The sequence below is a fragment of the Berghia stephanieae genome, chromosome 4 (genome assembly GCF_034508935.2).
Source record: "Berghia stephanieae isolate SIO BIC M18660-M18661 chromosome 4, UCSD_Bste_1.3, whole genome shotgun sequence".
Lineage (NCBI taxonomy): Eukaryota > Metazoa > Mollusca > Gastropoda > Nudibranchia > Aeolidiidae > Berghia > Berghia stephanieae.
In genome coordinates, this window is record NC_088363.1 from 82,555,653 (window position 1) to 82,570,652 (window position 15,000).

The 15,000-nt window shown below is 35.3% G+C and overlaps 1 protein-coding gene across 6 annotated transcripts in view; it reads left to right on the plus strand.

Annotated features, from left to right (window-relative positions):
* Window positions 1–15,000, plus strand: part of LOC144971382 (uncharacterized) — a 66,682-nt gene that overhangs the window by 14,203 nt on the left and 37,479 nt on the right. For all 6 annotated transcript variants that reach the window (XR_013645125.1, XM_078912201.1, XM_078912196.1 and 3 more), the window contains exon 2: window positions 10,383–12,142. Coding sequence is in view for 5 of the 6 variants with exons in the window: in XM_078912201.1 (XP_078768327.1) it covers window positions 10,906–12,142 (1,237 nt within the window). In the remaining variant the exon portion in view is untranslated. The remainder of the gene's footprint in view (window positions 1–10,382; window positions 12,143–15,000) is intronic.

A 15,000-nucleotide genomic window follows, 5' to 3' on the forward strand; every position in this document is an offset into this window, starting at 1 on the left:
GCAAATAGGTATTCGTCGATCCCATCGATTGTCTAAGATTGATGGAAAAGCTGAGACAACGAAACCATCAAGCATAATAATACCGAATACAATCTTTTCCCATAATCCTCTCAGTTGTCCTTGAGCCCCAAAACGCGCGACTCGCCAATCCCGGCAAGCCTGTCAGGACGATTGGAAACTGGTGGGACTTGTTGTTGTTGTTGTTGTTGTTGTTGTTGTTGTTGTATTTCATCACAGAGAAATGCTAGCGAGTGCTAGAGGATTGCTGACATCTGACAGGTCTGGAATAAATTAATGAAGTCTAAGAATGAGGATCCTGACCAGCCTATTTTGATATAAAAATGTAATATCGTCTGACAGGCGTCATGTCTCGTTCTTTATGTCAACTTAGTTGCTGTTGGTCAGGGACCCCTTGTAAAGCCATTTGAGTACGTTTAGTTGATATTGTGCTATATAAATGCTCTAGTTTTTTTTATCAATTTGTTGTTGATGTCGATATGACCTGGAGGTCTGAGGTTCGATCTCGAGTCAAGGCAGGCTGGTTTTCTGGGATGTTTTCTTTTCTTGTATTTCTCTACCCGCCTCGTCTTGCACTGTTTCACATACTTTTTCTTACTTTCAAAACCTGCCATGTCAATAGGGTTCAACAGTCGTGACGTCATTTCCCTAGTAATGATGCATAGTAACTGGTTCTAAACTTTCGGAACAATGGCGGACGCCTCCATCACCTTATGAAATACTTCTCCGATAAGCATAAAATTGTATCCAGAGGAGAAAAACATTATAAATCTGATGTTTTGACTTTTATACATTCTGATCACATGTATGAAAGCTGTCAGACAAAGGAAGAAAAAACCCATCCCAAAACATCAGCCGATCTCGACTGGGGATTGAACCTCAGACCTTCTGATTACCGGTCAGACGTGCTACCATTACACCACAGGGGCTCCCGACAGTTGGGACAATTTTAATACCTATAATATGCATGAGTAATTTGCGATATCATAGGGTAGTAACCATTTGCTTTTCTCCGTTTCATGCTACAGGAACCGGGATACCCTGACTATATGGGCCTATTGGTTCTAAAAGACTGCTGTTCTTTTTATTTGATTTGGATTATTATTGTCTCTTTCAGTCAATTCTATTATCAAAATATGACGTCACAGTGGAGTATAATGTAAATCGAAGTTTGCCAGTAAAAGATAAACAATCTGGCCCTCGAGGGCCAATCAGTTCTTTGTTATCATTAATCTAGGTCATATCGACAGACCAACCTTCGATAAACACAATCATTGGAAATTGGTATCCAGTTTGCATTATTCTCCAGGCCTTACATTTATTATGGAAACCAAATATTATCACTGCTGTATTCTGAAAAAAAAAACACGTTTTTAGTTTATATATGTATATATAGTTCATATTTTCATAACCGAATTATTTTTCTGTGTAGATCATGACAAGTCTGAACAAAAAAATAAAATTCTTTTTGGGATGCAATAAAGTATGATTATTATCATTTTAATAATAATAATAATAATAATAATAATAATAATAATAATAATAATAATAATAATAATAATAATAATAATAAATAATCATAATAATAATAATATTATATTATTATTATTATTATTATTAGAGCTGAGTGACGTCAATTTCTTTCCTCCTAAAGGCCATCCGGAAAGTAATCGATTTCTGAATCAGAAAGTTTAATAACCAAATATCATAACATTTAACATAAAGTTTTAAAACCAAGAAAAATAACTGTTTCCAATTATTTCTATCATTATCTAGCGCCTTGCCTGGCTTCCAAGCGTGGGCAATCATCCTTTTCCAACCCTCTCTATCATTCGTTGCCCTGATGGTCTCCACGTTACTTCTTCATTGTGTCCAGTTCCTAACGCTGTCCACCAATTCCATCCTCTGTCTTCTTGCTGCTTACTTATCATCTATCAGTCCTGTTGTCACCAGCTTCTCAATCCCCTTTCTGCCAGAAGTAGTTATCCAGAAATGGAGCCAATGCAACAGATTGTTTTGTTTTTCTCGCTCTTACTGGCATGATACAAGAGTTTTTATATTGCGCAATATCGACTAAACGTGCTCAAGTGATCCCTATCCAACAGCAACACGTTACATGTAGGACAAGTCATGACACTTGTTTTGCGATATTACAATTTTTTTGGGAAGGAGACAACGCTGTTAACGACTAGGTACTCATTTTACACCTGAGTACGGTGAGAGAATGTGAGTTAAGAGACTTTTCCAAGGACTCAACTATGCACCGTTCAAAGCGGAGGTCGAACCCAGGACCTTCCGATCCGAAGCGAGAGCCATACCACTCGATCATAATATAGCCGCACATACTATACTAGCATAGACTTGCTTCACTTTGTATCGTCCGCTTCCTAATCAACCGACTGGGACGCCTCGGCAACTTCTGCCATTCTATTGACGATTTCCATCCAGTGGTCCTGATCAAGATGTAGGTCTGTTATACCTTTTTTTCCTATTTTAATTCCTGATGGTTCTCGAGGCGTTTCAAGTCCATTCCATTACGTGAAAGTTCTTTGTTGGCAGCCGGAATATCCATTTGTCTTTGACCTCATTGTGTAAAGTTTGATACCATTCTGGCATTTACAAAATCTGTGTGCGATCTGGGTGTTGAACAGGTTATCTGCCGTACTTCAGAAAGACGCGTATTTAAAATTTGGTCAGAAAACTCGTCCTTCAAATATTGATCGATTTATATGACCTTCATCTTGGCAAAAACCCTTCAAACCTGGGACCTCCGAGGTCTTCCTCAAGTCCCATGTTTGAGAGGTTTTGCTAAGATGAGGGTCATGTAAATCGATCGATATTTGAAGGACGAGTTTTCTGGCCAAATTTTTTATATACACTTCTTACTGGAGTGCGAGAGTTTACTTGTTCCCCTTTTAATCGTGCTCTTTTCATATGACACACCCATGATTGTTGCTTAATTCGTTCTTCGTGCCTCTTTAAGGTTCATAAATGAGGCCTTTCAAATTCTCCTCAGAGCTTTCAATCGTTGGTTGCTGTCTAAATCTGTTTGATGTCACTTAACGGTTAATAAATGTGTTCTTTTCAGAAACACGCCATGGCTTTAAATGACTTCAAGTGTATTAAACTCGAATATCGCTTTTCTTTTTATTCGAGTGCCTTACAATGAGAAAAGAAAATTTATAAGTCCTTAGAAATCAAGGACAAAAGAAAAAAAAATCATATGTCCTTAGAACCCAATAACAAAAGAACATATTGGGTGGCGTTGAGCTTACCGTGGCACAAGCATTCCTCGTCACGTTGTGGACAATGCCAAATCGATTATTAACTTCTTCAAAACTCTTTTCTCTTTCACTTATAAAGTGGCTGGCTGTATCTGAAAAAAAAAACCCCGGCTAGATTATAGTATTTCTGTTAATATTATTGGTTTGATTGATTTGATTAAGAAGTTAACTGCCATAATCTAGAAAGGCTCGTATTTAATATTCGGCCAAAAAAAAAACCCCAAAAAACCCAACATATCTTTCAAATATCGATCGATTTAAATGACCCTCATTTTGGCCAAAAAAAACCCCCGCTGAAACCTGGGACTTATGGATGACCTCGTAAGGTCACAGGTTTGAGAGTTGTTTTTTATTTTGCCAGAATGAGGGTCATTTAAAAATCGATCGATATTTGAAGGACGAGTTTTCTGGCCAAATTTCCAAATGCGTGTCTTTCCAGAGTATAACAGTAAACTGGTTAAGAATACTATTCAATAATTTCATGTCAATTTCTATCGGTGGCATCCCTTTACATCATCATCATCATCATCATCATCATCATCATCATCATCATCATCATCATCATCATCATCATCATCATCATCATCGTTATTATTACTATCCACACTGTGTCTTTGTCATGTCAAATTCTATCAGTGGTCTCCCTTTACAACAAGATAGCTGTGTCTTTGTCCTGGTGATTCTGACATGAGTAATCTTTGACCTTAATTCTGTTGTAGGTACTTTGAAAAAAAACCCCAACGTACTTTAGGTTTTGGCCATAAAACTCGTCCTTCAACCATCGATCGATTCAAAAGACCCTCATTTTGTTAAAAACTCTCAAACCAGAGACTTTGCGATGTTTTTCTGGAAGTTCCAGATTTGAGAGTGTTAGAAAAGATGATTGTCATTTAAATCAATCGATATAATTTGAAGGACGAGTTTTCTGGCCAAAATTTTAAATACATGTTTATTTTTTTTCTTCAGAATATGGTATATTTTACCGTAAGTTTCTATTGTATTGAGAAGACGTTATCATTTCTTTCAAACTTTTCTTTGATGTACGCAGACTTCCAGCCCTCCTAGTTTGAAGAGGAACACCTGTGTGCACCATTTATCCGTTTTAACCCAATTAACTGTCGTACTCTGGAATACCGGATCGCCCAGCTACAGGATCAAGTCAGTGACGTCATCTTTGACGCATTATCAGCAATGAACGCGACTGTTAATGACGTCATTGGGCATTCATTGTTAGAGACTGGAATTCCTTCTGTTGTTAATTGCCGTAAGCTGGAAAAACATGTATTTATAAATTTGGCCAGAAAAGTCATCCTTTAAAAACCAATCGATTTAAATGAGCCTCGTCTTAGCAAAAACTCTTAACCCTATGACCTCGCGAGGTCTTCTTTAAGTCCCAGCTTTGAGAGTTTTTGCCAAGATAGGGTCATTAAAATCTATCGATATTTGAAGGTTGAGTTTTCTGGCCAAATTTATAAATACGTGTTTTTCCAGCTTACGGCAATTTCAATCTCTAACAATGAATGCCCAATGACGTCATTAACAGTCACGTTCATTGCTGATAGTGCGTTAAAGATGACGTCACTGACTTGATCCTGTAGCTGGGCGATCCGGTATTCTGTAATTATTCAATCAGATGGGGATGGCAATTTAATATCGATATCATCAAAAATACACATTTTTTTATTTGAGCAATTTCAAAAATTACATTCGTTCTTGACGATATGCCCAGGATTAAAGCAAGTTTATTTGGTTATAACAGACGTCTACTTAATGGCAAATTGATGCATTGGGAATATTTTAAAATCTCATAACATCCGTCAGCCGGATATAACACACCAACACACAACACGATGTGTAACCTTAAACATAGTCTGATGGATAGAATTTATCGATAATTACTCATGAAAATGGCTGGATAGAAACAATAAAGAAAAGAGTTGAGTGACGTCAATTTCTTTCTATTTATAGATAGAACGCAGTTAACGTCACTCAAGTCTTTGTTATTGTTATTGTTTTTTGCCATCCACGTTTATGAGTAATTCTCAGTAAACTGCATTAGCAAGCCTATAAACGTTCAAGGTTACACATAGTTTTGTGTTTTGGTCCCAATATAGATAGTGTGCGCTTGGCTAAGAAGCTCACAACTTTGCCATCCGCAAGTATAAGGGAACAACACACAAAACTCTGTGTAACCTTAAACGCTTATGGTCTGGTTAATACAGTTTAGAGAGAGTTACTCATGTACGCGGATGGCAAAAAATAATAACAAAGACCCCAGTGACGTCAACTTCATTCAATCTATATCCGGATGGCAATGTTGTGAGTTGCTCTTGTGAACATTTTAGCGAGATGCATGACATAGGATTGAAATTGACGTCACTCAGCTCTTTGTTATTGTTTTTTTAATCAGTCATTTTAGTGATTTGTTCTCACTAAATAATATCGATCAGACTTTTAATTCAAGGTTACACATAGTTTTTGTGTGTTAGTACGTGATATCCGGTTAGCAGATGTTCGGAGTATTTTACCTAAAATCGTTGCATCAATAAAATGATGTTGTAGGATGTAATTGAAATCGAAAGGCAATGTTGTGGCATGTGCATTGCGTCAACAATGGCATGAAATTGTTTATTTGTTTTATTTCCCTCTTAAGACCAGCCAAGATTTCTGGATTGGAACTTGATATCCACTGATGACACACACGTATCTCATCCTTGTAATGCTAACACTATGAAGGGACATTTTCTCATTTTGCTAAGACGAATGAAGACGATAATCAGTTTTAAAAAATAATAAAAAGTAAAGCAAAAACAATAACAAAACAAAAAAAATCAAATAACAAAATACAAAAACAAAACAAACCAAAAACACACAACCCAATAAACAAGTATAATGAAATAAACTAAAAGAAACAAAATAAAAAAAAAACAAACAAACAAAAATAAACCCAACTAATGAACCTCAACTAAAACAACAAATAAAAACAAATACAAAACAAAAAAGGACAAACAAACAACAAGTTGATATTATTATTGCTATTATTATTATTATTATTATTATTATTATTATTATTATTATTATTATTATTATTATTATTATTATTATTATTATTATTATTATCAACATCATCATCATCATCATCATCATCATCATCATCATCATCATCATCATCATCATCATCATCATCATCATCATCATCATCGTTATTATTACTATCCACATTGCATACTACTGCAACCAACCATTATTTCATATAACTTAAAAAATCCCTTCAGTATTAAAACCACACAGTTTCCCATCCTGTTCCAACCTAATCTTGATTAATTAAAATTTGGACCAAAATCGATTTTGATTGTTCATTTCAAATTTCCAATTTCAAGCAAACATCGGGTCGGGATGTTAGGTAAATTGTCTAGCCCTTTGTTACTGTAAAGCCTCAATTTTCCCCAAACAATGGAAACTCTATACCAGAACAATCAACATTAAAAAGACAGAAGAATGCATTCTGTGTGACAAGGGTTTCCTTTAGGCTTACAAATATTTACATTATATATATATATATATATATATATATATATATATATATATATATATATATATATTATATTTCTATACATATAATATATATATATATATATTATATATATATATTATATATATATATATATATATATATATATATATATATATATATATATATTATTTTAATATTTACCACAATGTTGGACTCAGTCTACATCGATGATTCAGGCCAATCAGCCATCGTCAGGACTGTGTGTTACATGAGTTTGGTTTGTTGTCTGTTGTTGCTTGTCGAAGTGGTTCCGGTTTGTAGTTGATTAATAAGAACTTCCGGCGATGTGGACACGTATTGTACATCTCATTTTTCGTGTTGAGTGTGGCTTCATGAGGGTGTTTGATTATAGTATTTTTCTCTTCCAGGCTATAGCTACAACAGGATACACTCCAACATCAAAACAATGTAGGTTATACCTGGTAAACATAACTTTAAAAAATACAACGATTCGCATTGAAATGTAAGCTCCGATTTCTTAAACGAAGACAGGTAATGTGGACGTTTCGGGTTTCCCCTTTATCAACAAAACACGATGAGTGAAACACTAAGGACGAATGAGAGATGTGTGACATGTGTCTCATTCATCGTATTTTGTGGATAAAAGGGAAACCCGAAACGTCCACATTATCTGTCTTCGTGAAAAGAAATCGGAGCTTACATTTCAATGCAAATCGTTGTATTTTTTAAAGTTATGTTTACCATTGTTATTAACAATTTATATTTAAAAAACTCATCATGGAAATATCGGTCGCTTTAAATTCTGCCGTTTTATTTTTTTAACAGAACACAGTATGTGCGGCTATGTGGTCTAGTGGAATGACAATCGCTTTCGGGTCGAAAGTCATGGGTTCGATCCTCGCTCAGCGCATAGTTGAGTCCTTAGAAAAAGCTCTTTACTCACATTCTCTCAACATTCCAAGGTGTAAAATGAGTACCTGGACGTTAACAGCGTTGCCTCTGTCAGAAAAAAAAAGTAATATCGCCTTTAGGTGTCAAGCCTCGTCCTACATGTTAAGCGTTGCTGTTGGCCAGGGACTCCATGTAAAGCGCTTTGAGCACGTTACTAAACGCGCTATATAAAAGCTCAACTTTGTGATATTTGTTTAACATTGCACGTAGGGTGTTTTTAAGAGCAACGACAGAATGCCCCTTAGATTGTAAAAAAAAGACCCTCTCAAACCTGAGATTGGTTGAAGTCCCAGGGTTGAGAGTTTTGGACAAGACTGATGTCATATAATTGGATCGATTTTGAAAGGATTAGTTTCCTGACCAAACTTTCTAAAATGTGTTTTTCTTTCTAACCCAAAGTAAACCAGCATTGTGATATTTGTGGGCGTCATCTGACAAAACCTTTCTCTTTTGAAGTTGTATAACATTATGGTTTGACACAATGCGATAGCCAGTGTGTCTTTGATGACAACACACATTTCCCAAATAAACAAAGGATAGATGTGTCATAATTACACATCAACGTCAAGGGAGACAATTCTCAGGCTGTAAACCAAAAAGTCTTGAAGGACAAATCGCCCTTCTTGTTGTTTACGACACGATAACACATTTCAGACAATGCACTTGAGCGGACTATGTGTGAAAAAATGTGTGTATGAAACAGTACCAAAGCAAACAAAAAAAAAAAAAAAAAAAAAAAAACAAGAAAAAAACAAAACAAAAAAACTTGAGCTTTTAGGTAGAGCAATATACATTAAACGTGCTTAAAGCTCTTTACAAAGGTTCCTAGCCAACCGCAACACGTAACAAGTCGGACGAGACATGGTGCATGTTAGGTGATAATATTACATTTGCATTTTTTTCAGTGAGAGACAACGCTGTTAACTATATACGTAGATATATTTAACTATGCGCTGCTAGGCAGTCGATCCGAAGGCGAGTGTCATACCAACTAGACCACATAGCCGCACAGAGAAAACAGAAAGAAATATATATATATATATGAAAAAAATAATTAAAAGTTGAGCTTTATATAGCGCAATATCCACTAAATGTGCTCAAAGCGCTTTACAAGGTGTCCCTGGTCAACAGCATTATTTAACATGTATGACGGGACATGCCGCCTGTTAGGCGATCTTACAATTTTTCGGACAAAGACAACGCTGTTAACGGCCAGGTACTAATTTTACACCTGAGTACGATGAGAGAAAGTGAGTAAAGAGCCTTTTCCAAGGACTCAACTATGCGCCGTAACGGGAGGCTCGAACCCAGGACCTTCCGATCCGAAAGCGAGTGTCACACCACAAGACCACATAGCCACACAATATAAGAAATAAAACAATCCGAAAAAATTAATCTGGCTCGACTGGGGATTGAACCTCAGACCTCTTGATTAACCCTGAGGTCAGAGGTCTGAGTTCACGTCGATTGATAACAACCCATACAACCTATTTACTGACGACACGATTCCTCATGATATATTAATAATAGCAATAACATAAACAGTCTGGCCTGCTTATATTGATCTATCCCATCGATTTCCGAAGATTGATTAACGTCGAGTTAATGAGTTTAGCCTATAACAGGCTTATATATAATAATATATGTATACAACGAGGTGGATAGTCGAACTCAATACCTATTGGATACGAAGCAAAGACCGAACCGCTGCCCACAGATATGATGTAATTTACTTATATATATATAATATATATATAATATAATATATATATATATATATATATATATATATCACCCATCAATCCACTGACAAGTGCTCTATGGCGCTCAACAATCACTCAGACTATATTATAAAACATCAAACAGAAACACCCGTACACATATAAGCTCAAATCCACAGACTTCTCCGCAAACACATACGCAAACTATTTACATACACATTACTATACTATCTACCCTAAATTAAACATAAAGCATATTGTCAAAATAAACTCTTCTAAATAATTCCTTTTTTAATTTTTTTTAAACGTATCTAAATTTTCACTCTTTTTTCGTATTGCATGAAAAAAACTTGCACAACCTAGGCGCTGATACTCTAAAGGATTTCGGCGAAGTCCCGGGTTTGAATGTTTTTGCCAAGATGAGATATCGATCGATATTAGAAGGACGAGTTTTCTGGTCAAATTTTTAAATATGTGTTTTACCAGAGTACAGCAGTATACACATTTTATCCGATCATTTGTCACAATGTAAAAATATATAATCAACATATATGTGGCGGGTTTCTAGTGTCTTATCATAAATAAATAAATAAATATAGAAATGTCCCTCCATTCATAACAATGGAATTTTTTTTAGCAACAACAACAACAACAACAATAATAAAATAATAATAATAATAATAATAATAATAATAATAATAATAATAATAATAATAATAATAATAATAATAATAATAATAATAATAATAATAACAACAACAACAACAACAACCACAACATCAACAACAATAACAAAAGTCAGACAATGCCATGAGAAAATATCAAAGATTTACCATAATCTAAAATCTTAATTTGTGTTCTATTTATTTTCAGGTGAGCAAGTAAGCTGGATGTATTCAACGTATTTTGAGAGCAAATATAGCACAGAGAACGTCTGCATTATGTTATCGATATATTTTTTGAAAGTATATTAGTGATAGATCAACAACAAAGAAAACAAGCGAGAGATCAATAGAAACAAAAACAAACAGGGACAGCTATAGATAGAACGAACAAGACGTCAAGTCAACAGGAAAATAAATCACACACATGAGCCCGATTAAAACTCAGGAAGAAATAATGAGCACGCAGTAATGTGTTCGAGCGTTGACAATCAACAATCCCTCACTCATTATTCTATGGTCAATTGAACGGAATATTTCTGTATTTAACGAAAGAGTCGGATTCTTCGATGAATAATTCAGTTTTTTGTTGTTTGTAAAATCAAACTCAAACATATATTAGTCCGAGCAAGTTTGTCAATTTATCAATTCATTAGTTCTGTTTATAAATAGAAGTAATAGGCGTAAATAAATATTATCTAATTGATTTATTTCACGGTTAAATCGTTGTCACAATGAGTCCAACAGTTGACGCATCACGTGACATCCAATCAACCGTCAACAATCACCCGCAGCAATCGGTGACCACATCAGCAGAGGAGGAAACAAATAGACCGGGTAATAAAAGCCGAAATTGTTCCCCGGCTGCCCCGCACTCATCCCCTTGCTCCCCCGCCTTCGCCTCCTTCAAAAAAGCGATCCACGGCACCACCAGACGCGATAACAGTCCACTGTTCGAACGTGTATCTCACGCGAAACGACGCGAGTTCGAACGACTTCGTTCCACAAGACTGGCGTCACGTAATCGAGGTATCGAGGATGGAATCACCGGCGGGGAGAAGAGAGCATTAATCCACACACCGAGTACAAACCAAAATTTTAGACAAGCCCGTCTTTTCAGAGCTGGGTATGAAGTTGCGATTAACGGAAGTGATCATTTGGACATCGATTCCGGTGGCGATATTGTAAATAATGTTGTAATTAACGGTGATTGCGATTCGACTAAAACATCGGGAAAGGTTAATTTTAATATCGATTGTCTGAATATTCGCCCGGCTTCTTACAGCACAAAGAGGATAGGATGTGACGATATCTTGGAGACATTTTCTCCACAGGATGTGGCAAATTGCACGAATATTTCTGATACGGACGAAAGCTCTCTTGACGACTATCAATATGAATCGGACGAATCTGAACAAGACAGTTCTAAAACTTCAGCGTTCTTGATTTGCAAGGGAACGAATATAAAAAGGAACATATTCACAGCCCCAATTCCATCAAAACACCGTCAAGGGATTTCAGAAGCTGATCAAACGGATCAAAATGAAACCAACAAAAACAACGGAAATGACGTCATAGTTCAAGATTACTACGCAGAAATTATGACGGCAACTCCGGGAACGCACTTGAATACGAATATGAACGGCCACGCCACCTCTGACGGGTCTGGAGAAGCTGAGGCGACTCCAAAAGAATCCCCAAAACGCACCAGGAGAACGTTGGACCCCAATCACGTGAGTCACCAATTCTTCCACCTGGAACCCTGTCTCTACAGTCACAGAATGTTCCAGAGAGCTGCCAGGATATTTTCAGTGCTGAAACACGATGACGCGGACACTGATGAGAAAAAAGCCATGCGTCGCCGGAACGGAGAAACGACACCAAGTGTGAAGGAAAAAATACCCGACATGGATTTTGTTGATTCTCAGGAGCAAATCAAAACTTTTGAGCTGACTTTCGCCACATTAAAATGTGAGTGTTTTTGATTTATATTCTGTTTTTCTTTTTTGTTATGAAATATATTGCAAGTAAATTTACTCTCATTTTGTTTCTATAAGTTGTTCAGCTATTTAGCCAGTGGTTGATAGATCAGTAGGGATTTATTAGATATGGCGGAAAGTCCTTTATGAAAGACAATCTTTATCTATAATGGTCAGTAATCGACTGTGACTGTCTGTGTCATATATGATGTAGGAACAAGAAACGTTCAAAGAGACCAGTGTTCCCAAAAAGACTGCATTATAGCATTTTAATGATGACGACGACGACTACTTCTACTACTTCTACTACTACTACTACTACTACTACTACTACTACTACTACTACTACTACTACTACTACTACTACTACCACTACTGGAGAGATAGATAGAGATAGATAGATAGATAGATAGATAGATAGAGAGAGAGAGAGAGAGAGAGAGAGAGAGAGAGGGGGGGGGAGAGAGAGGTAGAGGTAGAGATAGACAGATAAATAGATAGATAGATAGATAGATAGATAGATAGATAGATAGATAGATAGATATATATATGATATATATATATATATAATATATATATATATATATATATATATATATCTATATTATATATATATATATATATATATATATATATATATATCTATATATATATATATATATATATATATATATATATATATATATATATATATATATATATATATATATGACAGCAATGAAAGGACTTGTCAAAAACAAAGTAACGTCTAGAAAAATAATAAGATTGTTCACCCACTGAAAAGGTTGATAAAAGGAATGACTCTCGAGCTTTTTATTTTTATAGCGCAATATCCACTAAACGTGCTGAGAGCACTTTACAAAGGGTCCCTGACCAACAGCAACACTTAACATATAGGATAAGACATTGCGTCTGTTAGGCGATATTACATTTTTTTTTTCCGACAGAGACACCACTGTTAACGGCCAGTTACTCATTTTATACCTGAGTATGATGAGAGAACGTGAGTAAAGAGCCTTTTCCAATGACTTAACTATGCGTCGAGCAAGGCTCGAATCCAGGAAATCTTGATCCGAAGGCGAGTGTCTTACCACATACCACATAGCCGCACAGATCTTTTTAACAACAAAAGAAGTTAAATCTTTGAAAGGAAAAAAAAAAAAAAAAGAATGTTCAGCCACATAAAAAGTTTATAATGAATTACCCTCAGCATAAGAAATATACAATAAAAACCAACTGAATAATCAATGTCTTCTCATATCCCTGACCTCCCCCTACCCCCCCCCCCCCCTCACCCCCCCCCCCCCTTTCCTACTCTTTACCTAATATTTCCACCGCCATATTGTGCTTTTATCCTCTATCAAATATCTTATTAATTAATTCCACCTTTCCTGTCCTGGCTATTCATTGAGCTGCAGTTCAACTAGTGGCCACGTTTGAATGTCTCGTGTTTTAAAACCTTTGATCTTATCATTTATAGGAGACTTTCAAGGCTGTCCCTTTTAAAAAAGACTTTTTCACTTTTTTTTTCTTCTCAATACCAATATATTTCTTTCAAATACCCCCAACAAACTTAGAGCATTTATACAGTGCAATATCCACTTAACGAGCTCAAAGGCGCTGACCTATAGATAAAAGAAAATGAATGTTGTATCTTTTTGTTATTATTATTATATAGATAGCTACTTTTAACTCCGTTGTCTGAATTTTGAAAATGGCATGATTTAACCATGGAAAATATCATCGACTCTAAATTCGACTCGCAAAATTCTGGAATCACGAGTCTAGATCGGCATGTAGGTATATGCAGGTCTAACATCCGAACCCACTTATGGGCAAATTTAACATTGTAGTAATGGACAATATTTTGCGTCATTCTTTTTTAGCTTTCCATTACAATAATGAGCCCATAAGGAATTGGGTTATCAGACCTGCAAATTCCTGCCCGTCGGTCTATATATTTCGAGTCTCAACCGGGCACAGAGCCTATTACAAACAGATATCGCCAAGTTATACAGTATTTTTTTTTTGTTGTTGTATTCGTGTGGATACGTTACCGCAGGGCCACTTGCTGACACCATGTCAAATTGTAGCATCCAAGTGGTTTTTCAGAGCCTTTAATATGTTCCATGGAATAGAAGTTTAACCCGGTTTTTAGGAGCCGCTTGACTCAGTGGTATGGTCTTTGCTTCGTACCCGAAAGGTGCGGAGTTCGATCACCCGCCACTCCGCTGTGTGGCCTTGAGTAAGTCACCTCTCCCTAGATCAATTTGCGGCGCTGGGTTATTCCAGTCTTCACCTGGAATAGACCCTCGAGACAAATTTCCCCTATGTTATGTATAAAGGGAATTTTATTTTTTATTATTTATTTATTTATTTTATACATTTATATTTATTATTATTATCTTTATCATTATTATTATTATTATTATTATTATTATTATTATTATTATTATTATTATTATTATTATTATTAATTATTATTATATTATTATTATTATTATTATTATTTATTATTATTATTATTATTATTATTATTATTATTATTAATTATTATTGTTTTTATCATCATTATTATTATTATCATTATCATTATTATTATTTTTATTATTATTATTATTATTATTATTATTATTATTATTATTATTATTATTATTATTATTACTAAATAGACTGATTTTTAAAAGGTTTTGTGGTCTCAGACGCAGGCGGATTTTTTGGGCATTTTCTTTTTCCTTGTGTTTTCTTCATCTTTATCTGGCACTGTTTTTATACACGATTTTTCAGAATTGAAAGCATCATGAAAATGTATCGATTCCACACTAATATTAAATGACCAAACTTGCATCA